This window comes from Myodes glareolus, chromosome 23, assembly GCF_982192425.1.
Source record: "Myodes glareolus chromosome 23, mMyoGla1.1, whole genome shotgun sequence".
Taxonomy (NCBI): domain Eukaryota; kingdom Metazoa; phylum Chordata; class Mammalia; order Rodentia; family Cricetidae; genus Myodes; species Myodes glareolus.
Genome location: NC_142048.1, coordinates 39,182,330 through 39,203,569, shown reverse-complemented (window position 1 = coordinate 39,203,569; position 21,240 = coordinate 39,182,330). Strand labels below are relative to the sequence as shown.

Genomic DNA, 21,240 nt, shown 5'->3' with positions numbered 1-21,240 from the left:
CCAGTTCACTCCAACATGGACGAATCTGCTCACTTAAATGAGTCCAAAGAAGTGAGACTCAAAACACGAATTTCATCACCAGCAGATCGGAGTTCCGCCAGGTCTAGGGCTGAGGGTCGAGCAGGCTGGGGAAGTCTCAAGAGGAGTGGTGTGGGTGAGGCCCGCGGCCACGATCCATCTAATCTTTCCATCCTTTCTCACAGTGACGTAGGCTTCCTAAATCTCCTTGAGACCCTTGTTAGAACCTTCACCCTCTGTATCCTACAGATCACTCCAGATTTCATGCCACACCACGACCAAAGCCAGTCTTCCCAGGTCTTTCTGGACATCGTCAAGTCTTCATTCTCCAGGCAGCAGGGAATGGCTTTGCTGCCGACTACCTGAAGCCGCACATTCTCAAGACTCTGTGCAACCTTGCACGGTTTCATGGCACAAACCACCAACGACCCCAACTGTCTATTGCTCTGCTCCTGAGCCGTATGAGAGGGGCCATACCTGCACACAGGGTGTGGGGTGCACAAGAGGGGTTTGCGGTTGGTCTATGTTGTCAATAAAGTTATCCACAGCACAAAAACATTAATGACTCCGCTAAAGACAGCCACAACCTAACTGTTCCTGCCTGCTACCTAAGGATGCGGGCTAACAAACACTGATGTAGAAACGCCAGGCAGAGGGTGGAAAGGCAGAAGGCATGTCTAGTCCTTGACTTTGATTTGTTTCCTGTACCAAGGCAACCATCACCGCCTCTGCACTTCTTCTCACTTCCCAAGCTGCTTTCTCCCTGCAGAGGGCAGTTTCTGTTCCCAGGGCACAGGACACCACACGAGGGCTTCCCTTTGAGCTCTGCCTGCCTGGAGCCAGGCCCCCTGGGAGAGCAGCGCAGGTAAAAAGCACCAGTGCCTCACACGAAGAAAGGTCAGCCTGCCGGAGTCCTGACCGGTGGCTTGGGTACACTCACTGTACCAACAGGTTCCATCCAGTCTTGGAAACAAATACCAGGCAAAATGAACACACACACCACCTGACGAGCCTGACAATTTAACAAGATTTATCGAATTTATTTAGTGTGCGTGTCTGCCTGCACACGCGTGTGGAGGCAGAGGACATCTAACTAGCAGAAGTCAGTTCTCTCTCCCACCATGTGGGTCCTGGGGATTGAACTCAAGCTGTCAGGGCCTTCGCCTAACGAGCCATCTTGCCAGCCCATCGCCTGGCAACTTTTAAGAGGCCAGGTTGAACGGCATATGTAGTAAGACAAACAGAATCTGTATTTTACTTTCCGTGGGCCAATGAAATGAGTGGTTACTTCCGAGGGTGAAGCTCAGCTCTCACTGTTGCCCCCACACGAGGCAGACTGCAGGGACCCGTGGCCTCCAGGGGAGAGGACGCACTTGGGATGCCTCTCCCTGTATTTGGGGAGAAGCAAGGCGTTCGTTTATAAAGCTTAGGCTTTTTTTTTTTCTTAACTGAGCAAGGAAACTACAGAGCCGTGCCCCTGACAGTGCCTTTCCCCACTCGGCAGTAGCAACCTTTTGTTCTCCCTGCACTGTGCAGAGGACCAGACTTCCTCTTGGAAGCCCCCCTCCAGTCCCTCACCTCCCTGTAGACGAGAGAGCAGAAGTTTCTTTCCACACGCATACTAAACACACATTAAAACTCGTGTCAAGAGTATGCTTCCCTTCCACAATGCGCACACACGCGCAAACACGCAGGCACGCACGCGTACACGCGCAAACACACACCCTTATGCTCCTGTGATGCCCTTTTTGCTGTCTGGGAGCCAAGGGGGGAAGCCTGCCCCGGTCTTCGCGTGTGAGATGAGGGTGAGATCATTAAGAAGAGAGAGGTGTCCTTTGGGGGAGACATCAGGCAGTGGGGTGGGATCATGGCTGACAGACGGTCCTCGTAAGTCCCGGAGGGGATCATTCACTTACTGAAGGTGGATCTGTTAGCTGGATAGGTGTTAGTCACGTGGTGTGCTCTGGGGGACCAGATCGGAGAGGACTGGTGGTGGAGTGAGTGAAGTGGTGGCCGATGGGTATAAATTACCTGGGCATGCAGTGAGGCGGGATAGGTGAAAGCAGCAGGAGGAGGCAGAGCAGGCGCTAACTCCGCTGGGTACAGAGGGTACGGGGCCCACACTTCAGGGCTACTGGGGTAAAGTGCAGGCACTGTGAGCTCATCTGCAAGAAAAGAATAGGGAAGAGTTAGTGCGTCCCAAACCAGGCTTCCACATCAGAAAACACAACCACCAGCAACCCCAAGCCCAGATCGACAGACAGTAGGGATTCCGTTACTCTCGTTCTGGTAACGACCCATTGGCTTTGGTTCCCCAAATGCTAAGTAAAGGAACCGGAAGTCTGGAACAAATAAGGCTCGCATGTGCTCCCTGCCCAGTGAGGCTGTTTCTCCAACTGTAGATGGGGCCCAACTACGGTGGGAATTTCCTGCTGAAAGAGAGTGTGGTCCCCTGAGGGATGGAAGGAAGAGAGAGCGAGCAGGAGACATCCCATGAGAACCTTCTGGGTGCCTTTCAGAGAACAACGGGTTACTGGCACGACCCTAACAGGCCAGAACTCCAAGACGTGTGTGGCTATCAGTATTGCTACGGGCAAACAAGCTATGATAAAACACTTTCCATACTGTGCAGAAGTGCAGGGCCACATACTGGGACCACAGGACACTCAGGGCAAGTGAAGACTTGCCCTTACAAACTCAGACAAGTGAAGACTCTCAAACGTCTCAATTAAAGTTAGGCTCCTGAGAGATGTAAGAGGAAGGTCTACAGCAGCTGTTTGCTCTGACTGCTTGCTGTATAGCTCAGAATCTATTTGGGTCAAGCCGTAGTTGCTAGACAAAAGGTCACTTGCCCAGCTGCCCAGTGCACCGGGAGGCAATCTGTTAAAAGTAGAGGCAGGCACACCAGCGAGCTTGGCACAGGCAACAGCACTGCTGGACGGACTCTGGAAAGCAGCAATTTCAATATTTGCTTTTCTCACCTGTCAACATCTGAAATCAAGTATACAGAGGACGCTTCCCCAGACAGCTGAGGAGGCAGGAAGGGGTGACTGTAAAAAGCCATTAGTAACTGCCTCACTGGATGACCCAGAAATCTAGGGGGCGTGTGACCTGAGGTCAAGAGTCCCCTCCCAGGAGCCTGTCACCCTCCATCCTCCCAGCCCTAGAAGCACTGGATCTAGCCAGGACCGCCAATAAGGGAAGGACACGGAGGAGAGCAAACCACTGTGCTGGGTGTCGTGGGTACAGCTCCACTCGGCGGAGCAACCAGGGAAGGGCCTGTGCATTAACTGTGCATGAGACAGGCACAGGGAGGAGGCAAGGTTCGGCACGGGCAGAGCTTCCCCTACGATGGCAGGGTGGTTGGCTAACACACAGAGGTAGTTCCTGCTGATCTGCAGATATACAGGATCCCAACACTGGCTAATGCACCATGGCTGACCTCCCCGCTTCTCCCCTCCTTCCAGTTAAAACCCAGGTGAGAGACAGACAGAGCATCTAGGTGGTGGAGATCAGCACTAACTGCTAAGTGTACAACTGATTATTACTATCAGCCAGGGGAGCAATAAACAAAAGTTGCCAAGTCCGTGCATCTACTTCAAGGCCTGGGGTGTGGCCCAAGGCTCGGGGAATCCCTCAGAGGCTGAAAGGCCTGCAGATCCCGCATTTCCGGGCATGAAGGGACCACCTGCTTTCCATTAGAATCATTCTTGTGGGAGCCTGGCTGGTGGAAACTCGCTGCTGCCAAAAACAGGGACCTTAAATTTTAAACAACCGCTTTCAGAAATGGCAAGCTATTATTGTTGTTGTTGTTGTTATTTTAGCTACCAGGCTATTTTAAGACACTGTGTCTTTTATAAAAGTCAAGAGAGTCTCACGCCCTAGCACACTCACACCTAGCTCATGCTTATCCGGCCTGCTGTGCCAACCGGTATCAACTGGTAGAAGCCAGGAGAGGGCCACACTTGGCTGCAGCTAGTCTGTGGTCCCCAGTCACACTGTAGCAGGATGACTGGGGGAAGGAGCCCCATCCACCTGCAGAGAAGCAGGCAGAAAGAACGCAGGCCACGCCCACCAGGGCCCGGCTCCCTTCTTAGACAACCACGGGTATTTCCATCAGCAAATGTGAGGTTTTCAGTGGCTCTACAAACACTTTAAAGAGAGGGAGAAATCCCACCTCACCCCATTCTTTAACTATAAATGATGATGTTAAATAATTCATTTAGATTTATTTTATGTGCACTGGTGTGAAGGTATCAGATGCCCTAGGACTGGAGTTACAGACAGATGTGAGCTGCCATGTGGGTACTGGGAATTGAACCCAGGTCCTCCAGAATAGCAGCCCAGTGCTATTAACCGTTGAGCCATCTCTCTAACCCCTAAGTATAAATGATTTTTAAGAAGTGAAATGATTCTCTGGTCGTTTATTTTTCGGTGCAGCCATAAAGTAGCAGGATGTTGAGCTGGGGGACTGACTGTCTTGAGTGTGTAGACTTTCCCAAGTCGGCTGGTCTATTATACCCACAAGACAGAGCACTAAGTGAAGGTGGACTCAGGCTTCACTCTCCACCTGACTGATGAAATTGAGATTTCCAAGTCTGCGTGACTTCTCACACGTCCATGTGGCACTCAGGAACAGTTCATCTGGGCATTTGCACAAACGCAGCCTGCCCAGCGGAGAGGGATGTTAAATGCGGGTGGCTGAGCTGACCACATGCAGGGGCTTAGGGAGAACCTCATGGAACATCTAAGCAGCCCCTCTACCCACTTTCAAGAAGGGATTTATGGTTCCCTGAATGACCAGAGACAGCTGGTGCATGGGTCACAACTTCCACCTAGAAGCCATTTTTCCAGGCCAAAAGTCTCTTTAAACATCCCGGGATGATGTCTTTTTGCTGGCTAATATGACAGGACTACAGAGGGAAGCCCGTTGAAGGGCAGGGAGAGTCCGGAGAGCAGTGACCCCTTCCCTAACCATCACTTCTCCATTCAAGCTAACAAGGTGGAGAAGAGAAAGAGAAGGCCAAGCTTCCGGTCCCCGGAGAACCTGTAAAGGAACTAAGGTCAGAGAACCTTTGATTGGTATTAATTTCATCCCCTAGAAGGTTCTATTTGGGAATGCTGCACAATACAACGCTCACCTGACTGCTTGCCTGAGACAGGCACACCTGATTGTCGCCTTGCTTTCTCTCTGGGCCTTGATTCAACGTTACCCTGCACTCCAACTTCAGCCACTCACCCTGTATTAGAAGCGCTCTCTTGAGATTGTCTAGCTTGCTACTCCTGAAGCCAGTGTAACTGAAGCACACAACTTGGCCTCATGACACCCCCCTTTCAAAGTCCCCATGAAGCCGCCCTGACTCCCAGGATGGTCTAACAATCCCTGGGTTTCCTGTTTTCCGGGTATGGTAGTCTAGGCTGTGCCTCCCTCCCTCCCAGGCCTCCAGGACTGCTCTCAGGTCGGCTGGCTTATCGTTAGCCCTTCAGTGGATGTTTCTTCTACCAGGCTTGGACTTGAAGCCTTCCTTGCTTCCCACTGCACTCCTGCCCTCCCCAAGTCAATCAGACGGCCTCCTGGGAGGTGAGTTCTTCGTTCAGCGTGCCCAAGCCCAGCACAGAACTAGCAGACAGCCAAGCACTTGCAGTTAGTAAATGAAGCATCCTGCCTCCTGAGTGGAAATAAACCAAAGATCATTTCTTCTCGGGTTGGGAAGAAACATACAGAAGAATACCAAGCCCTAAGAATCCCAACCCCTTGTCACACTCAGAGCTCCATCTACACACTGCCTACTCCCTCCCCAGCTCCTGCAGAGACAATACAATATTACAGATAGTGGCGGGAGACCCTAAGTGCAGCATGTGGGGGAGGGGCCTTCAGTTCAGCTTTTAGAGCACCCAATTATTTACCGCAATAAACTAAAGGACAGAGAGTTAGAAACCAGAAAGCTGTTTTTTAGATGAAATTTTATTCAGGAAAATCAGTGGCCATGACATGAAAGACCCAAGCCCTGAGAACCTTTTTCTTGTTGTTTGCTGGAGACAGGATTTCTCTCTATAGCCTTTGTTGCCCTGCAACTCTTCTCTGTAGTCCAGGCTGGCCTTGAACTCACAGATATCCACCTGCCTCTGCCTCCCAAGTGTGGGGATTAAAGGTGTGTGCCACCACTGCCTAGCTGAGAGAAACATTTTTAACAGGGGATGGGGGCGGTGTATAACAAAGAAACAAGAAAAATCAACACTTCTATTAGCAATTACCACTCACCATACCTCACACACACACCTCGGCAAGTAGCTTAGGTGCTTCCAAAGTCCTTCTGCTGATGACCCCTCTTTCAAGATCTGGTTTGCCAGGACACATTCTCTCCCTATTAGTGAGGCAAAGCGGGTATGGGGAAGGGAAGCTCTACTCTGGGGATCAGGAATTCCAGCACAACTAGCAACGCATGCATAAAGGCTGATATTTCCCCCTCCTTGTTGTTGTTGTTTTGTTTGTTTTCAATACAGGGTCTCTCTGTGTAACCCTAGCTGTCCTCAAACTCAGAGCTCTGCCTGCCTCTGCCTTCTGAGTGCTGCTGGAATTAGAGGTGTACATCACCACCACCACCCGGTTTACAATTTTCAAGTAAGACTGTTAAACAGCAAAGAGCCACGCTTGAAGCATGGGGGATATATGATCTAAATATGGCCTCATTTCCTCTCCAGGTATTTTCTGGAAATCTTACAACAAAATCATTAACTTTTTAATTGTAAAAATTACCTCAATTTCTCATGCAATCCTTCTGAGTTATCGGTTGTAATCCTATCCAGTGCACACCAGACCAGAAATTGACTTAATCTCCCTGAAAGCAGGAGGGGCACACATGCCCATCTGTCTCTCTGCCTGAGAATCTACCTTGGTGGTGGAGACACAAATCACCAGTCCAGCAAAGTGAGCTAACAGCACTAAATATTGGGCATGCAAGGAGAAACCAGGGCTGCGCCCAGTTCTGGTTTTTGTAGACCATGGCCACTTCCCGCACATCAGTTACTTGGTACAACTCACAAAACCATTTTGCTTTCTATCCCCAATGTAAATACACTAAACTCACCAAGCCCTAGCCCATCCAAAAGATACATTCACTGCCATGTATCAACGAAACCCTTTTCCTACCTCAGTACATATATATATATGCTCAGGCACGCGCGCGCGCGCGTGTGTGTGTGTGTGTGTGTGTGTGTGTGTGTGTGTGTGAGAGAGAGAGAGAGAGAGAGAGAGAGAGAGAGAAGCAAGCAGCAGAGGAGGACGTCTAGTGTTCTGCTGCATCACTCTGCCTTCTTTTGCATCAAGAGCTCACTGAACCTGGAGCTAGGATAGTGGTCACCCTCCTGTCTCCACCCTGCATGGTACTGGGCCTACAGGCCCAGCAGCTATTACTGAGAGTTGGGATCTGAGCTTAGGACGATCTCAGGCTTGTACAGCGAATGTCGCCAGCCACCTCTTTTGCCCCACAATGCACTCTTTGTCTGTTCACTCTAAAAGGCTCCTCCACTTCTCATTTCCAGTTGCTACCTCCTAGTCACAATAAAACAGAGACGACATAATGCCAGTAGCAGGTGACTGGGTCCGTTCTATGTCCAGTGCTAATCGGAGGCATTAGCATCAGCTTCTTTTCATTCTGCGGAAATTGAAGCAGCATGCAATGTCTACCCTAGTCACTCCAGCATGTCTGAAGCTGGAGCATCAAAACGCAGACTCCTCGCTACTGTACCCCCCTGCCTCCCCGTCCACGTCACTGCCCTTCACCGACTATGAAGATATCCACCCCTGCTTTACTGTCCTGTTGCTGCCTGAGCCGGTCCCCATCTGGCATCTGGCTGTCGGCGACTTCCACCACCTCCCTAGGTGGTTCTTAACAGCAGCAGTTTAAACCCGAGCAAAGGGAACCTGTCCATAGGGGAAGTTTGCTGAATACACGCCCAAGACTGCCTGGTCTTTACTTGCTGTTCTTAGTGGCTGTCCTCCTGATGACCATATTCCTGTGAGTTCCAGCTGGCCCGGGTGAGGAAGCCACCCAATGCAAGCACAGTTTTAAAGAATCTGCTTCCTTTGTGAGGGGTGAGGGAACCCTGGAGCTCAGGCAGGAAGAAAACTGTGTCTTAGGAGACAGGTCATTACAGCTTTCTGTCACTACTTCCTGCACAGGGACATTTTCCTTCCCCTTCCATGCCGTGGCCTGCAGCTGTGCTGAGAGCTAGTGCCTCCGGCATGTCCATTCCCAGGCCTGCCAGTCCACTAGACAACTGTACTCAAGCCTGGAGGCTGGGGAGAGGCCACGGTCTCATGCCACATGAACAACATGGGGACATCTGCACAGCTCAACTTGACAGAAGCCAGGATCATCCGGAAGAAAGGATTTCAAGTGAGAAAATGCCTCCATCAGACTGGCCTGTGAGGATTAATAATTGATGTGAGGAGGCCCAGCTCACTGCGGGCAAAGTCGTCACCAGGCAGGTGACTCTGAGTGGGTTATGAAAGCAGCATGAGCGAGCCACGAAGGGCCAGCCAGCAGGCAGCACTCCTCCACAGTGCCGGCGCAGTCCTGCCTCCATGTTCTCTGTGGACAGCGAGGGGCTGAGTAAACCACCTAAGACCCTTCCTTCCAAGCTGCTTTTGCTTGTGGGGTTTTATTGCAGTCACAGAAATGGGACGCTGGTACATGTCTGCTGCTGTGTAAATAATTCTGAGCAAACAGACACATGAAAAAGTTCCTAGCATGCCTCATGCAAATAAAGAAATAACACAACCTTCACAGACAACAATGAAAAACAATATCTATCTTACGAATTAGGAGGACAGGGGGCCTTTCTCACCCCTAGAATGTAAGAGGCCCAAAGGCTAAAAAAGAGGCAATATTAAAACAGCCATTATAAATAGTAAAACCAAACAAAACTATTATAAATTAGTAACCAAAAAGTTGCAATGTTTTCCTGTAGTCTCATAGGAGTTTAAATTAACACTGCAGTTAGGGTCCAGCAAGACAGCTGGGTCCATAATAGTGCTTCTTGTGCAAACCTGATGACCTGAGTTTGAATCCCTAGAATCCCAAGAGTCTAATGCAGTAGCAGGCTCTGTAATCCCTAGAGGCCTGATGCCAGGGGACATGAAGACTGCACAAGAAGCTTGGGGACCAGCTAGCCTGGAGATGTGGGGAACCAGCAGAAACGAGACCTTGCCTCAAAAACAAGGTGGAAGGTGGGAACCAATTCCACATGTACACTCAAACTCATACGCAGTGTATATGCTTGTATGCGCGTGCGCACACGCTGCAGTGAGAAGCAGAATGGTGGCTCACATCTATAATCTCAGCACTTGGAAGGCAGCAGCAGGATAACAGACCTGGGCGGCACAAGACCCTGCCTCAAATAACAAGAGCCAAACAAGCCAGTCTAGTCTGCTCAGGGGACTGCATTACCCCACCCTTCCCACCCTCCTGGATGCAGGACAGGGAGACATATATCCCAGAGAAAACTGGGGCCAAATCAAGGGAACGGCATTTGAAATGAATGTGCAGTCGTCAATGTCAAAAGGTTCTGAGCACACACAAGAACATGTATTCCCACTCCTTCCTGCCCCAGCCTCTGAAGACCGACTGGGGGGATGGAAGACAGACATGATGAGGCGATCACGGAGTGGGACGGTCCCCCGACCCTGACAGTTTCTTTTCAGTCGCTGCAAACAAGGTTAATTCTGCTAGGCAGGTGAAGAACTTAAAAGAATCTAAATGTTTATTGCCTAGGTTAAACAATGTCCCTTCCTTCCTTCCTTCTTTCTTTCCTTTTTGGTTTTTCGAGACAGGGTTTCTCTGTAGCTCACAGAGATCCGTCCGCCTCTGCCAGGACTGAAGGCCTGTGCCACTACACCTGGCTCGAACTGCATCGCGTACTGACTTTCTACAACAATGAGCTGTCTACTCTTAATTAAAAGTCAGGAAAACACTGATCAATTTTAAAGAAAGGTCGTTAAATGATATGCTTAATGACTGACTTTCTACCTTAAAATTTTGTTTGTGAAGCGGGGAGGTGGTGGTGTATGCCTTTAATTCTAGCACTCAGGGGGCAGGCAGATCTCTGTGAGTTCAAGGTCAGCCTGGTCTACAGAGTAAGTTCCAGGACAGGCTCCAAAGATACACACAGAAAGCCTGTCTCAAAAAACCAAAAGTTAATGGAACTCATAAGTAAGAATAAACACACAATCACCTTTATAGCCTATTTTAATTTCCATTTGTGGAAGTTTTAGTGACTTGTACCAGATGACATAGTTCACCTGTGTGTGTGGGGGGGGGGAAGAGATGGTGGCCCCATGGAGCGGGGGAGGGAGATATAACTCTCCTCCACACTATCATTCAACAGACCCCCCAAAGAATTAAGTTACCTCAGCTATCTCCTACTGGGAAGAGGGAAAGGCTAATCAAGTCCAAGCTATGGCCAGGAAGAACCTGCCTGACAAAGCTCTGTACACTGGTCCTGACAGCTCCACTCACAGCCAAACCAGTGTGTGTCCTGCCTCTTGTCATTCCCTCCAACAGTGCCTCCGACAGGCAGCGGGGGTCTTTCTTTCCGTGTGTGGTGAATCCATAAGTACATGGTTTTCTTTGCCAGTCTGCTTCTGAATCTAAGATGCAAGGGAACTGTGTGTCATGAGCGCACAAATCTAACAGCTGGTAACAGAAGGACAAACTGAAAAGGCTTTTCTACAGGGAGACTATCTGCTGTCAGAGTTCCTGTGCAAGCGCGAGGACCAGAGACGGGGCACAGATGGTGGGGCTTGCTCAGGCTCAGAGAGAGACCCTGCCTCAAAGGGCAGGTGAGGAGTGACGGAGGACACTGTGCACCCCCCCTTCCAGGTGCACACACTCATGTAAGTAAATAAACCTGAAAACAGAAATCTGCTTTTATGGGCTGGAGGATGGCTGAGTCAGGAAAGGGCTAACCCATGTGGCTAAGCTTTTGAGTCCTCACGGGCCAGGCATTCTAGACTAATGTCCCCCTCTCCGCCCCCTTAGTTTTGTGGAGGGTTTTGACTTGAGAGTTGAACAAGGCAGTCGAAGCCACAAGAACTAGAGAGTCTCTTGGTAGGAATAAAAGAAGTCAGTCAGTCAGTGTGAAAAATGAAGACCACAGAACTGAAAACATGTTCCTGTGGTCAGGGTCTCACTCTCAGACATTATCACATGTTGCTCAACATCTTCAGAACCTACCACGTAATTGTTGTGAATCAAACGGCAGGTGGACTCTCTGGTTTTACTTTTTCAGCCCAATGGCCTGCTGGTTCCTGTTCAAGTGAGTGCACCCTGGAGACCACAGCGTTGAGGGCAATGTACTTCAGAAAACAAAACAGACTGGAGAAAGGAAACCAATTAACTTCCTGGTGGCAGGCTATTAGGAAGACAAGGTATGGCATCCAAAGGTGCCCAAGAGCCGGGGGCTTCAGACTGGAGCAGTGGTGACAAAAGCATCAGCAGGATCCGCGAGGAGATTCTGGAATGTTACCCGTGGTGGTGAAAAGGGTTCCTTTCAAGCTGGGCAATGGTGTGTGCTGCCACACAGGAGGTCACTGTTAGGGCCACTTGAGTAACAGGAGTGAACCAAAGGCAAGAGGGGACTTGGTGGTGGTGGGGTGATGGGGACAAGACTAATGAAATACTACACACATAAAATTGTTCAGGAGGAGGGGCCCACATCTAGCCAGGCTACAAAACATAAGAGTTTGAGATGCACGCAATAGGTGCCAACTGCCTGGCATGAGAAAGGAGCCGGGGTACAACCTGGAGACGTCATCAAGGTTGTCCAGGCCGCAGGAATTCTACTCTTCCTTCTTTAAAGATTCACTTCTATTTCTGTGCTCTGTGTGGCTGCCTGGACTCCCTGAAGCTGTTGTTACAGGCAGCTGTGAGCCACCTGACGTGGGTGCCTGGAAGCAAACTTGGGGCATCTGGAGAATCAGTGAACATCTGTGAGCATCATCTGTGCACATCTCTCCAGCCCCAAAGTTTATTTATCATACAAGAAAACAGCTGGAGCATCGGATGATGGGGCCCAGGCCGACCCAAACTCAGGAGCGCTGCTTTGGGACCACTCTTTCTTCTTCACTCTTTTGTGTCTCAGTTGTCTTGTTCAGCTCTTTACACAGGGAGTCGTGTTGCTATCAATTTCCTTAGAGCCATGTTTACACTCTTTATATCACACCACTGTTTACAATCCTACGCTTAAAATGCATGGAGCTCTTTAAGAGTAGAAAGCATCCTTAAAAGCTCCGTGCCCTCCAGCTGTGCCCAGACATCTTCCCTCTAGTTCACTGAACAGCCACTCAAGTGCCTTTGGGGCATCTGACTCCACATCCCCTGAGCATCCATCCAAGGCCGGTGCTGCATTCCCAAGGCTGCCCGAGGTACCCACGCACCCACAGTCCTGACTGGTTATGCTTGTCTGCACTTTCCTACAAAAACTTCCCAAGTGTAGGAGTTGTAACAAAGGCCTGGGTTTCAGTGGTGCAGACTGTCACACTGCTGACTTTCCAGGGAGACACCGACGGTTACCTCTGCAGATGCTGACCTCAGCAGCCCCTCCTCCATTCTTGAGTGCTGGACTCACTCCTGGGCAGTCAATGACAAGTGGGGTTCATTTGAAGAAACAGGGCACCCTAACCTGGTTAAAGGCAATTAAATGTCAAAAGGAAATCGGAGGACTTTAGACCAAGGCTCCGAGCTTCTGTCTCCAGAAGACCAATGAGCCAGTGCTGCACAGATGAACTTAATACTCTAAGGGGCTCTCACTTTGTCGGGGAAAGGTGTGTGTTTGGTCAGCAGCGCTGACAGTGGCTTTCAGGGCAGGAGAGACACACAGGCACCCTGTGAGGACTCCTGGGGTGTCTTAGCCATCTCAGGGTAGCAAAGGTTCACACTACCCTTAGATAAAGCCTAGAGCCTCCTCTCTGGCCAAGTCTCTCTCATCAAAGAAGGAAGGGGAGGGTGCCGGGATGTAAGTCAGAAGCACACTTGTCAACAAGACCTTGGTTTTACCAGTAAAAATAAAACAGAAATAGATTTCATTTCATTTTAAAAAATAAAAACGGGGAAGAAGCCGCAAAGTCAGAGCGACACAGGCTTGTAATCCCAGAAGCAGCAGGCCCAGGGGTTGAAATCCCTGTCACCTACTGAAGCAGGTCACTAGTCCCACAGGCAGAATGCTGTGTTTGTGTATTCCTGGGGTTGTACTATATATAGTCGTATGGTCTACTTTATACTCACTGTTCTATGCAAATCCTTCATGTCTTTAAACACATCAGATATCTTATGTTCAGCCATTTACCATGCTTTAAAATGTCATTTCGTAGTACCTTAACTAGCCTCTAAGTCGTGAATTAAGGAGCCTTCCTCAAGTCTGTTACAACTCTTACAACCTTCTAGAAATGCTCAACTAAGCACAGCTTCCAGCTCCAAGGCCAGCCTGGGCTGTCTAGAGCGTATTTTCAACCAGCAAACCTACAAATGTGCTAACACCCAAAGGAGCCAGACATAGACAGGAAATATTCAATAATTCCATTTATACAAAGGAGCTTGACTATTTGACAAGACAGGTCTGGCAAGAGGAAGGTAATGGGGTCGCTAATAGGTGAAATCTGAGTTGACATAAAAATTTGAAAATAGGTCATTGTAAAACACTGTGTAAATAATTAATGTTATTGAATGATTACATTAAAATTGCTAAATGTGTGTCCGAGATTAGGAACATAAGTGGAGGTCAGGGGACAGCTTTATGAAGTCTGCTCTGTGGGGCTCTTGACTGCCCGATGAATGATTATATTTAAAACAAAGTTGTATTCACCAGTTTTTCTTTAAAAAAAATTATTAACATTTTTTGTTTTCATTGGGCTATTGGGAAGGAAGGAAGGAAGGAAGGAAGGAAGGAAGGAAGGAAGGAAGGAAGGAAAAGGGAGGGACGGTTGAAGGAAAGCCAGCCTCAAGCTTGCTATATAGCTGAGGATGACCTTGAATTCCTGATCTCCAAAGTGCTGGGATCGCAGGCAGTGTGCACCACCATCTGGGCTTGATTCTTCACCTCGGTGAAATGAGGGCAAGAGTCGGATGGCGGTGGTGGCACACGCCTTTAATCCCAGCACTCAGGAGGCAGAGGCAGGTGGGTCTCTGAGTTGGAGGTCAGCCTGGTCTACAGAGCAAGTTCCAAGACAAGCTCCAAGCTACAGAGAAACCCTGTCTCAAAAAACCAGGGTGGGGTTTCCTTCATCCCTTCCTCACTGGCAACCCTTCTCCCCATCTGCCCATCATTTTGCCTGTGCTAAATTCCTTTCCTCACAGTGTTGAGGCCCAGCATCTCGTCCACAGCACTGGGACAGCTGTCTATGTGAGGAGCAGCTGCAGGTTGGCTGGTGGACCCAATGGACTGAGAGCTGGAACCCAAATGAGGCTGGCAGGCACCACTACAATGGCCCTTTTCCCAAATTAAAAAATAAAAATAAAATAAAATAAAAGCCGGGCAGTGGTGGCGCACGCCTTTAATCCCAGCACTTGGGAGGCAGAGGCAGGTGGATCTCTGTGAGTTCGAGGCCAACCTGGTCTACAAGAGCTAGTTTCAGGACAGGCACCAGTAACTACAGAGAAACCCTGTCTCAAAAAAAAAAAAAATAAAATAAAATAAAAACAAACAACCTTTAATCCCAGAACTCGGTACGCAAAGGCAAGAGGATCTGAATTCAAGAGCAGCCTAGTGTAGAGGAGTTCAAATCAGAGAGAGAGAGAGAGAGAGAGAGAGAGAAGAAAAAAAGTGAAGGCATATTGCCTTTATAAATTATTTTGTTACTTTCATTTACATGCATGTGTCTGTGCAGGGGTACACGTGTGCCACTGGTGCCACAGCATGTGTGGGAAGTCAGAGTACAACTTGTAGGACGTAGGTTTTTCCTTCCATCTTGTGAGACCTGGCGACGGAGCTCAGAGTCCTGAGGCTTATGGGGTTTCTATTTGCTGGGCCATCTCATTGGCCCCCACACTTCCTTTACAACCCACTGCTCCGATCTTCTGGTCAGGTCACGCCCCTCCTCACAGATCTGAACTGGGACACTGCCGCCTTTACAATCTTAAGGTCTTCCCTTCTGCCTTCCCAAATCCAACACACCCCACCAACTCCCCTGTGCCTACGTAGAACTAGTTGCGACTTCCTGAACAAAGTCAGCCTTGTTGCTGATCCCCTCTCTTCCCTTTGCATGGAAAGTAACTCGGTCGAGTTGCAAATTCAGAATGGTTTCCCCAGGGCAGCACGGGTACATAAACCCACTTCAAGATTTCCAGGACTCCCAAGCCATTAAAGTTGAATTCACAGGTTTCATCTCAGACAGACTCACTCCTTTAATTTGTTTGTCTGGTTTTTCAAAACAGAGTTTCTCTGTGTAGCCCTGGCTGTCCTCGAACTCACAGAGAGTCACTTGTCTTCTGACTCCCGTGCTGGGGTTAATGACACGAGCCACCACTGCAGGCCTATCTAGAACACAGACAACAACTAGTGCCTTCAGGCAGTCTTGTGGGTGGGGCTGTGTTCCTACTGCCACCTCCTGAGACACCCGGCCTGCCTTGGTCGACAAACCTGTCTTGGTACAAGAAATCAATCTTCAGGAACATTTTGCTCTTTCTGGGGATCCAGTCCTCAGATCTGGTAATAAAGAACTAATTCACACGCTTTTGCCAATAGGATTAACCGACCTCTTGTCCCCTCAGAGTGTCTGCTACCTAATCTAAACCCTCAGAACCGGATCAGTCGCAGGCTCCACAGAAGACCTGGGAACCAGGGGGAAAGCGAGAAGTCTCGGCTCTAACTTAGGACTAGGAGATGAGGCTGGAGTCTCCTTGCATGCTTGGTGGATCAGTGGCCCTGAAGATAGCTGACCAGGGAGATGAGGAGAGAAAAGGCAATTTCTAAACTTTCCACAGGGCTGCTGCAGGTACTTAGGGGGAGAAGAAAGAAGGGCCAAGTGGAAAAATGATTATATATACTTTCAAATTCCTTCCAAAGAATCACCAAGGTTTTCTTTTTTTCTTTTTCCTTAAAGATCTTTCCTGGCATTTGACGCTGAAGGCTGCTAATTGCTAAATTTAACATCTCACAATTACTAGATTATTTATTCAGTTAGCATTTGCCAGGAGTCAAGTTAAATTGCTATTTTAGGGAAAGAGCTTGAGCAAGTTGAGAAATGTTTATTGTATAATAAAATAATCTTTTAAATAACTTTTAATGAGTTTATCAAACACATCTATACTAAATTTATCCAAAGGAAATCTCCACTGGAATGGCACGGTGGGAGGGGGAGACCTAGGAGCTCTTCATCTCGTAAAATAACGGTTTGATACGCACCGCTGCTGGCTACAGTTTTTTTAAAAAACCTTTATACAATACTGGTTGATAAATACACAATTCATTAACCTTAAGAAACATTACAAGAAAGGACAAGTACCTAACTAAACATAGGAAGGGATAGGTAATAAACAATACCCTTAACTGATTCATTCAGTAGTTTAATATTTAGCAGTACCATTGATAAAATATTCCTGAGAGTATCTAATCAGTATCATTCGCTCCCTGTTTTACATTTATTTTGCATTTAAAGGCATCCCAACCCCTGGCACACTGTCCAGGCAAGGTCTCATTACCCAGGGTTGGCTTCCAATTCCTTATGTAGTTGAACCCTGCGATGGCTGCCCCTCCCTCCACCTCCCAACAGCCACTGTTTCACCTTGTACGACTTCAGAGACATTCCTTTTACAAGTTAAATTACTACCACCACCCTTTTTTAGAGAAAGGGTCTCATGTACCCCAGGTTGAACTCAAAATGTAGCTGAGGATGACCTTGGGCCTCCAGAGTTCTGGGGTCACAGATATGCGCTGCCATGCTTGGGCTTACGTGGGGCTAGGGTTTGCACATGCCAGACAAGATCTCTACCAAGTGGGCTGCAGGCTGCACCCCCAGCTCTGTGTTTTTTTTTTTAATGATCTCTGCAGTATGTACTTCACCAGAAGAAATTACTAGATACGTACAATTATTTTCCATTCCGCTATTGCCGAGAGAACCTGAAAAGTGAGAAGGAAAAAGCAAACCATATACAAGCACCTGCACTCCCAGTGCTCAGTGGCCGTTCTGAATTTAAAAATCTCAATTAAATCTTCCTTTCTAAAGCTTTCCCAGGGAAAGCCATCGAGTGTCCTTTTCTGTAGGTAGAGGGACTGCGTTAGTCAGGTCCACAGGCAACAGTGAACTCCACATCAGCAAGGCCAGCTCCTGGCCACCTGGGAGCATCAGTCCGGAGCCACACAGACCCTCGCGCTCCTGGGCATGCTGCACATGCCTACTTAACCTCACTTGAGGCAGTGCTGCATCTCCTTTCCAGGAGAAGATGCCACTCTTGCGCTGGCCCAGGGCATTAGGAAGAACGGCTGCTTTTTATAGACAGCATGCTGGAAACGTGAGTCCATGACACTCAAAGGTAGGAAAAAAGAAAGGAAGAAAAGCCAGCATGGTTGCCCACGCCTTGAATCTCAGCACTCAGGAGGCAGAGGCCGGTGCATCTCCCTGAGTCTGAGGCCAGCCTAGGCAACAAAGTCAGTTCCAGGACAGCTAGGATAGACAGCGAGACCCTGTCTCAAACACCAAAAGAACAGAACTAAATGAGTCAATTTTTCCCACAAGGGTGAAGACCAGTGGAGATAAGCCTGTATCAATTCACAATAAAAACTCACCATAAGGGAAATGATTACTGTGGATTGGGGGTGGGCTACCTGTAAGCCCACAAACTGAGGACAGTCACGTTTCAGCCCGCAGTGAGGGATACAGGGAAAAGATCAAGCTTTTCAGGTAAGTTATAATTCCAGCACTAGGAGGAAAAGGCAAGAGGATCAGAAAGAAGCAAGTTCAACGCCAGTCTGTTCTGCATACGGAACTCCAGGCTAGTCATGGACATATACCAAGGCGTTGTCTAAAAAATACCAATGAAAAAACTCGGTAAGGACCTTAAGGTAAGGCGTTCCACCCCAGCCACCTGAATCCAGTTTCTCCTAGCTCCAGCCATGGACGTCACAGCAGCTGGGGAGTGCCATGTGAATGCAGGATGCGGCCCTGTTCAAAGTGCAAAGGGCACCCTAAACTCCCCAAACCTCTGATCTCATTGCTCTTAATTCTGCAGCTAACAGAGGGACGTGAGAACAAAGAAAAGACCATGAAGACGAAGAAAATGGACAACCCCCAAAGGAGGACCTTTCTCTTAAGAAGGCTGACACTTTATTTTTAAAAATCAGCATGAAAATGAAAGATAGGAAGAAACACTGCTCTAATACTAAAGCCACTTAAGAGAATACCATATTGGCTTGGCAGAGTAATAACCATCGCAAAGAAACCCCATCCCCAAGTGATCTTAAGTAAATAACGGCCAGAAGTCTATTGAGTACGAGTGGTGCATTTCTGTTGTTGGTGACACTATTTTCTTTACATTTGATATGAGAGAGGGGGGGAGGGAGGAGGGAGGGAGAGGGAGAAGGGGAGAGGGGGAGAGGGAGAGAGAGAGAGAGAGAGGGAGAGAGAGAGAGGGGGAGGGATGGAGGGGGGGGGAGAGGGAGAATGAGAATGAGAGCGCACAAGAACCCATGCCCACCCCCAACAGAAATAAACCACAAACCATGGAGACACCAATCTTTCCTGTGGGAGTGTCCACTGGGGAAACAGCTCAGTCATGAGGTCCCTGAGAAAACGCCAGGGGGGCTCCTGCAGGTGTCTAACCTACGTGGTGACTCTCAAGCTAATCAGATTTCAGTCATTCCAAATGAGGTAAAGGCGACCGCCAAAAGTTGTTCTGTGGGCTCCACACACGGACCCTCTAGCCCCACACACACCAAACCAAAACCAAAACCAGGTTTCTTCTTTAAAAAACCACTAAGAGACTCCATGCAGTGTGGGTCCTGAGCGCCTGGTGAGTTCTGCTGCCCGGGGAATGTTCTGACCAATCTGTTTTTTCAGTACACCTGTCTTTTCCTCAAAAGCACAAGGGAGGAGTGGGCTTTTTAATTCTTGTTTTCCTTTCCTACCACATCCAGGCTCCAGCAACGCCTAAGAGGCCTTGCACCACTCACGAGGAGAGGGAAAGGCTCACTCTGCGCCCTTCTGTGTGACACAGACAGAGAGGACCTTGCCTCACGTGGTGAGGGGCTAGCAATTCCAGATGACTGCATTTGTGGTAGTGGCTAAATTAAACAACAGCTTAAAAGAAAAAAAAAAATCACACTCCTGGTCATGTACAGCCCTAGAACAACAGGTAAGGGTCGCAGCCTGGCCAATACATTCACTCTAGCTCTGCAGAGACCACAAAACGAAGGACCCTGCTAATTAACCCATGCCTGGAACTGTGAGCTACAGAATCTTGGGATAATAAAAATTGTTTTAAGCAAAACAAAAACCACGCCTGGTCTCCAAGAGCTAGTTCCAGGACAGCAAAGGCTGATATACACAGAGAAACCTTATCTCAAAACGAAACAAAACAAAAACCAAACAAACAAATAAAACACATTCACCTGGAATAACATGTTTCAGTATCTAACTTCCAAATATAGAGATTGATAAATTTAAACAGCCACATTAAGAGAGCAATGACTATGAAATTATGTATGCACATTTTTAAAAGTGTATTTTTTTCTTTTCTTTTCTTTTCTTTCTTTCTTTCTTTTTTTTTGGTTTTTCAAAACAGGGTTTCTCTGTGTAGCTTTGAAGCCTGTCCTGGTGACCAGGCTGGCCTCGAACTCACAGAGATCTGCCTGCCTCTGCCTCTGAGTCCTGGGATTAAAGGCGTGTGTCACCACTGCCTGGCCACACGTGGTGATTTTAAGGCATTATAATACAATTTTAAACCTGGCAGTGGTGGCACACGCCTTTAATCCCAGCACTCCAGAGGCAGAGGCAGGCAAGAGCCAGTTCTAGGACAGGCTCCAAAGCTACAGAGAAATCCTCTCTCAAAAACAAACAAACAAAAAACCAAAACAAAACAGTAAAAAATTTTAATGTCTAATGGGAAGGAGGGGCAAAAAGGATGGGCCATTCATCACCTAGAGGAGGACTTATCTATCTTTGAAAGCTTGCCGAGGCCCAGGCCCACCCAGTCTAGCTCTAACTGCTGCCAAAGCAAAGTCCACTGCTGACCCCTGCAGATTCTGATGGCCGCGCAGCCAGGAACAAATGTTAACTTTACATGCTTACCAACAGTCTTTTTTTTTTTTTAATTCTTATTTATTTTTAAGTGGGTGGCTTGAAAGATGGTCTTGAGTGGCCCAATACGATCCTGAAATTCCAATCCTCCAGCCTTCACTGGCTTGTACCACTGTGCTTGACTCACGCAGTGTTGGGGGAGAACCTAGTGCCCAGGAACGCTAGACATCACTCGTGGTTTGTTACACTGGCTTAGAACCCTCTATGTCTCAGGCGGGGCCAAGAGAAGATGTGTGCAGGCAACACAACAATAAAGACAAACCTACCAACGACTTCAGATAACACCGATTGATACCTATTTTTCTTAAAGTACTAAATAAAATTATACAGTAAAAGAAGTCATTAATGTAAATGATCTATTTGGGGGAAGAGGGCAGGGCACCCTTCACATTCTAAAACAAATTTAAAAAGGGCTTTAGCTCCACAGTGTTGCAAATCTCTTTAGTGTTTAGATTATTAAAAGGCAACTAGATCCTCACATCTGTTTCTAATTAAATCTATCTCAACACAGTGTTTTGGTTCTAGTACATGAGAAAAATACGGTCTCAGAACACTATCAACCAAACCAGACAGGCTGTAGATGCTCCCTGATACCACAACGAAACCAGACCAAAAAACAAAACAAAACAAAACACCCTAACAATGGGCTTTGATATACATTTTATATGTATATTAAAATGTACTTTGTGGAGATTTATTCTGCTTTTCTGTCCAATGCCCCCCCCTGAAGGTCACCTCTCTCCCACATCTAAGACCCCCCCACTGCTTGGTGTCACAGAAAGTCAAATCCAGGTTCCACAGAAGAGAACATGTTTGATGCGGCCTTCCCCTCTGCCTTCAGGATGGACAATCAGTGGTTCTGAAGTCTATATTGCACCACAGCATCTAAAATGGCAATGAACTTTCATATTCTGCTACACTGAAATCAACCG

At 48.2% G+C, this 21,240-nt stretch overlaps 1 protein-coding gene across 13 annotated transcripts in view; it reads right to left on the bottom strand.

Moving 5' to 3' along the window:
• Rbpms (RNA binding protein, mRNA processing factor) overlaps positions 1-21,240 on the bottom strand; it is a 143,477-nt gene that overhangs the window by 19,996 nt on the left and 102,241 nt on the right. For 9 of the 13 annotated variants that reach the window (XM_087900751.1, XM_048456565.3, XM_085680801.2 and 6 more), the window contains one exon: positions 2,050-2,183. The exons of the other annotated variants lie outside the window; for them this stretch is intronic. In XM_087900751.1, the coding sequence (XP_087756877.1) occupies positions 2,050-2,183 (134 nt within the window). The remainder of the gene's footprint in view (positions 1-2,049; positions 2,184-21,240) is intronic. 13 annotated transcript variants of the gene reach the window in all.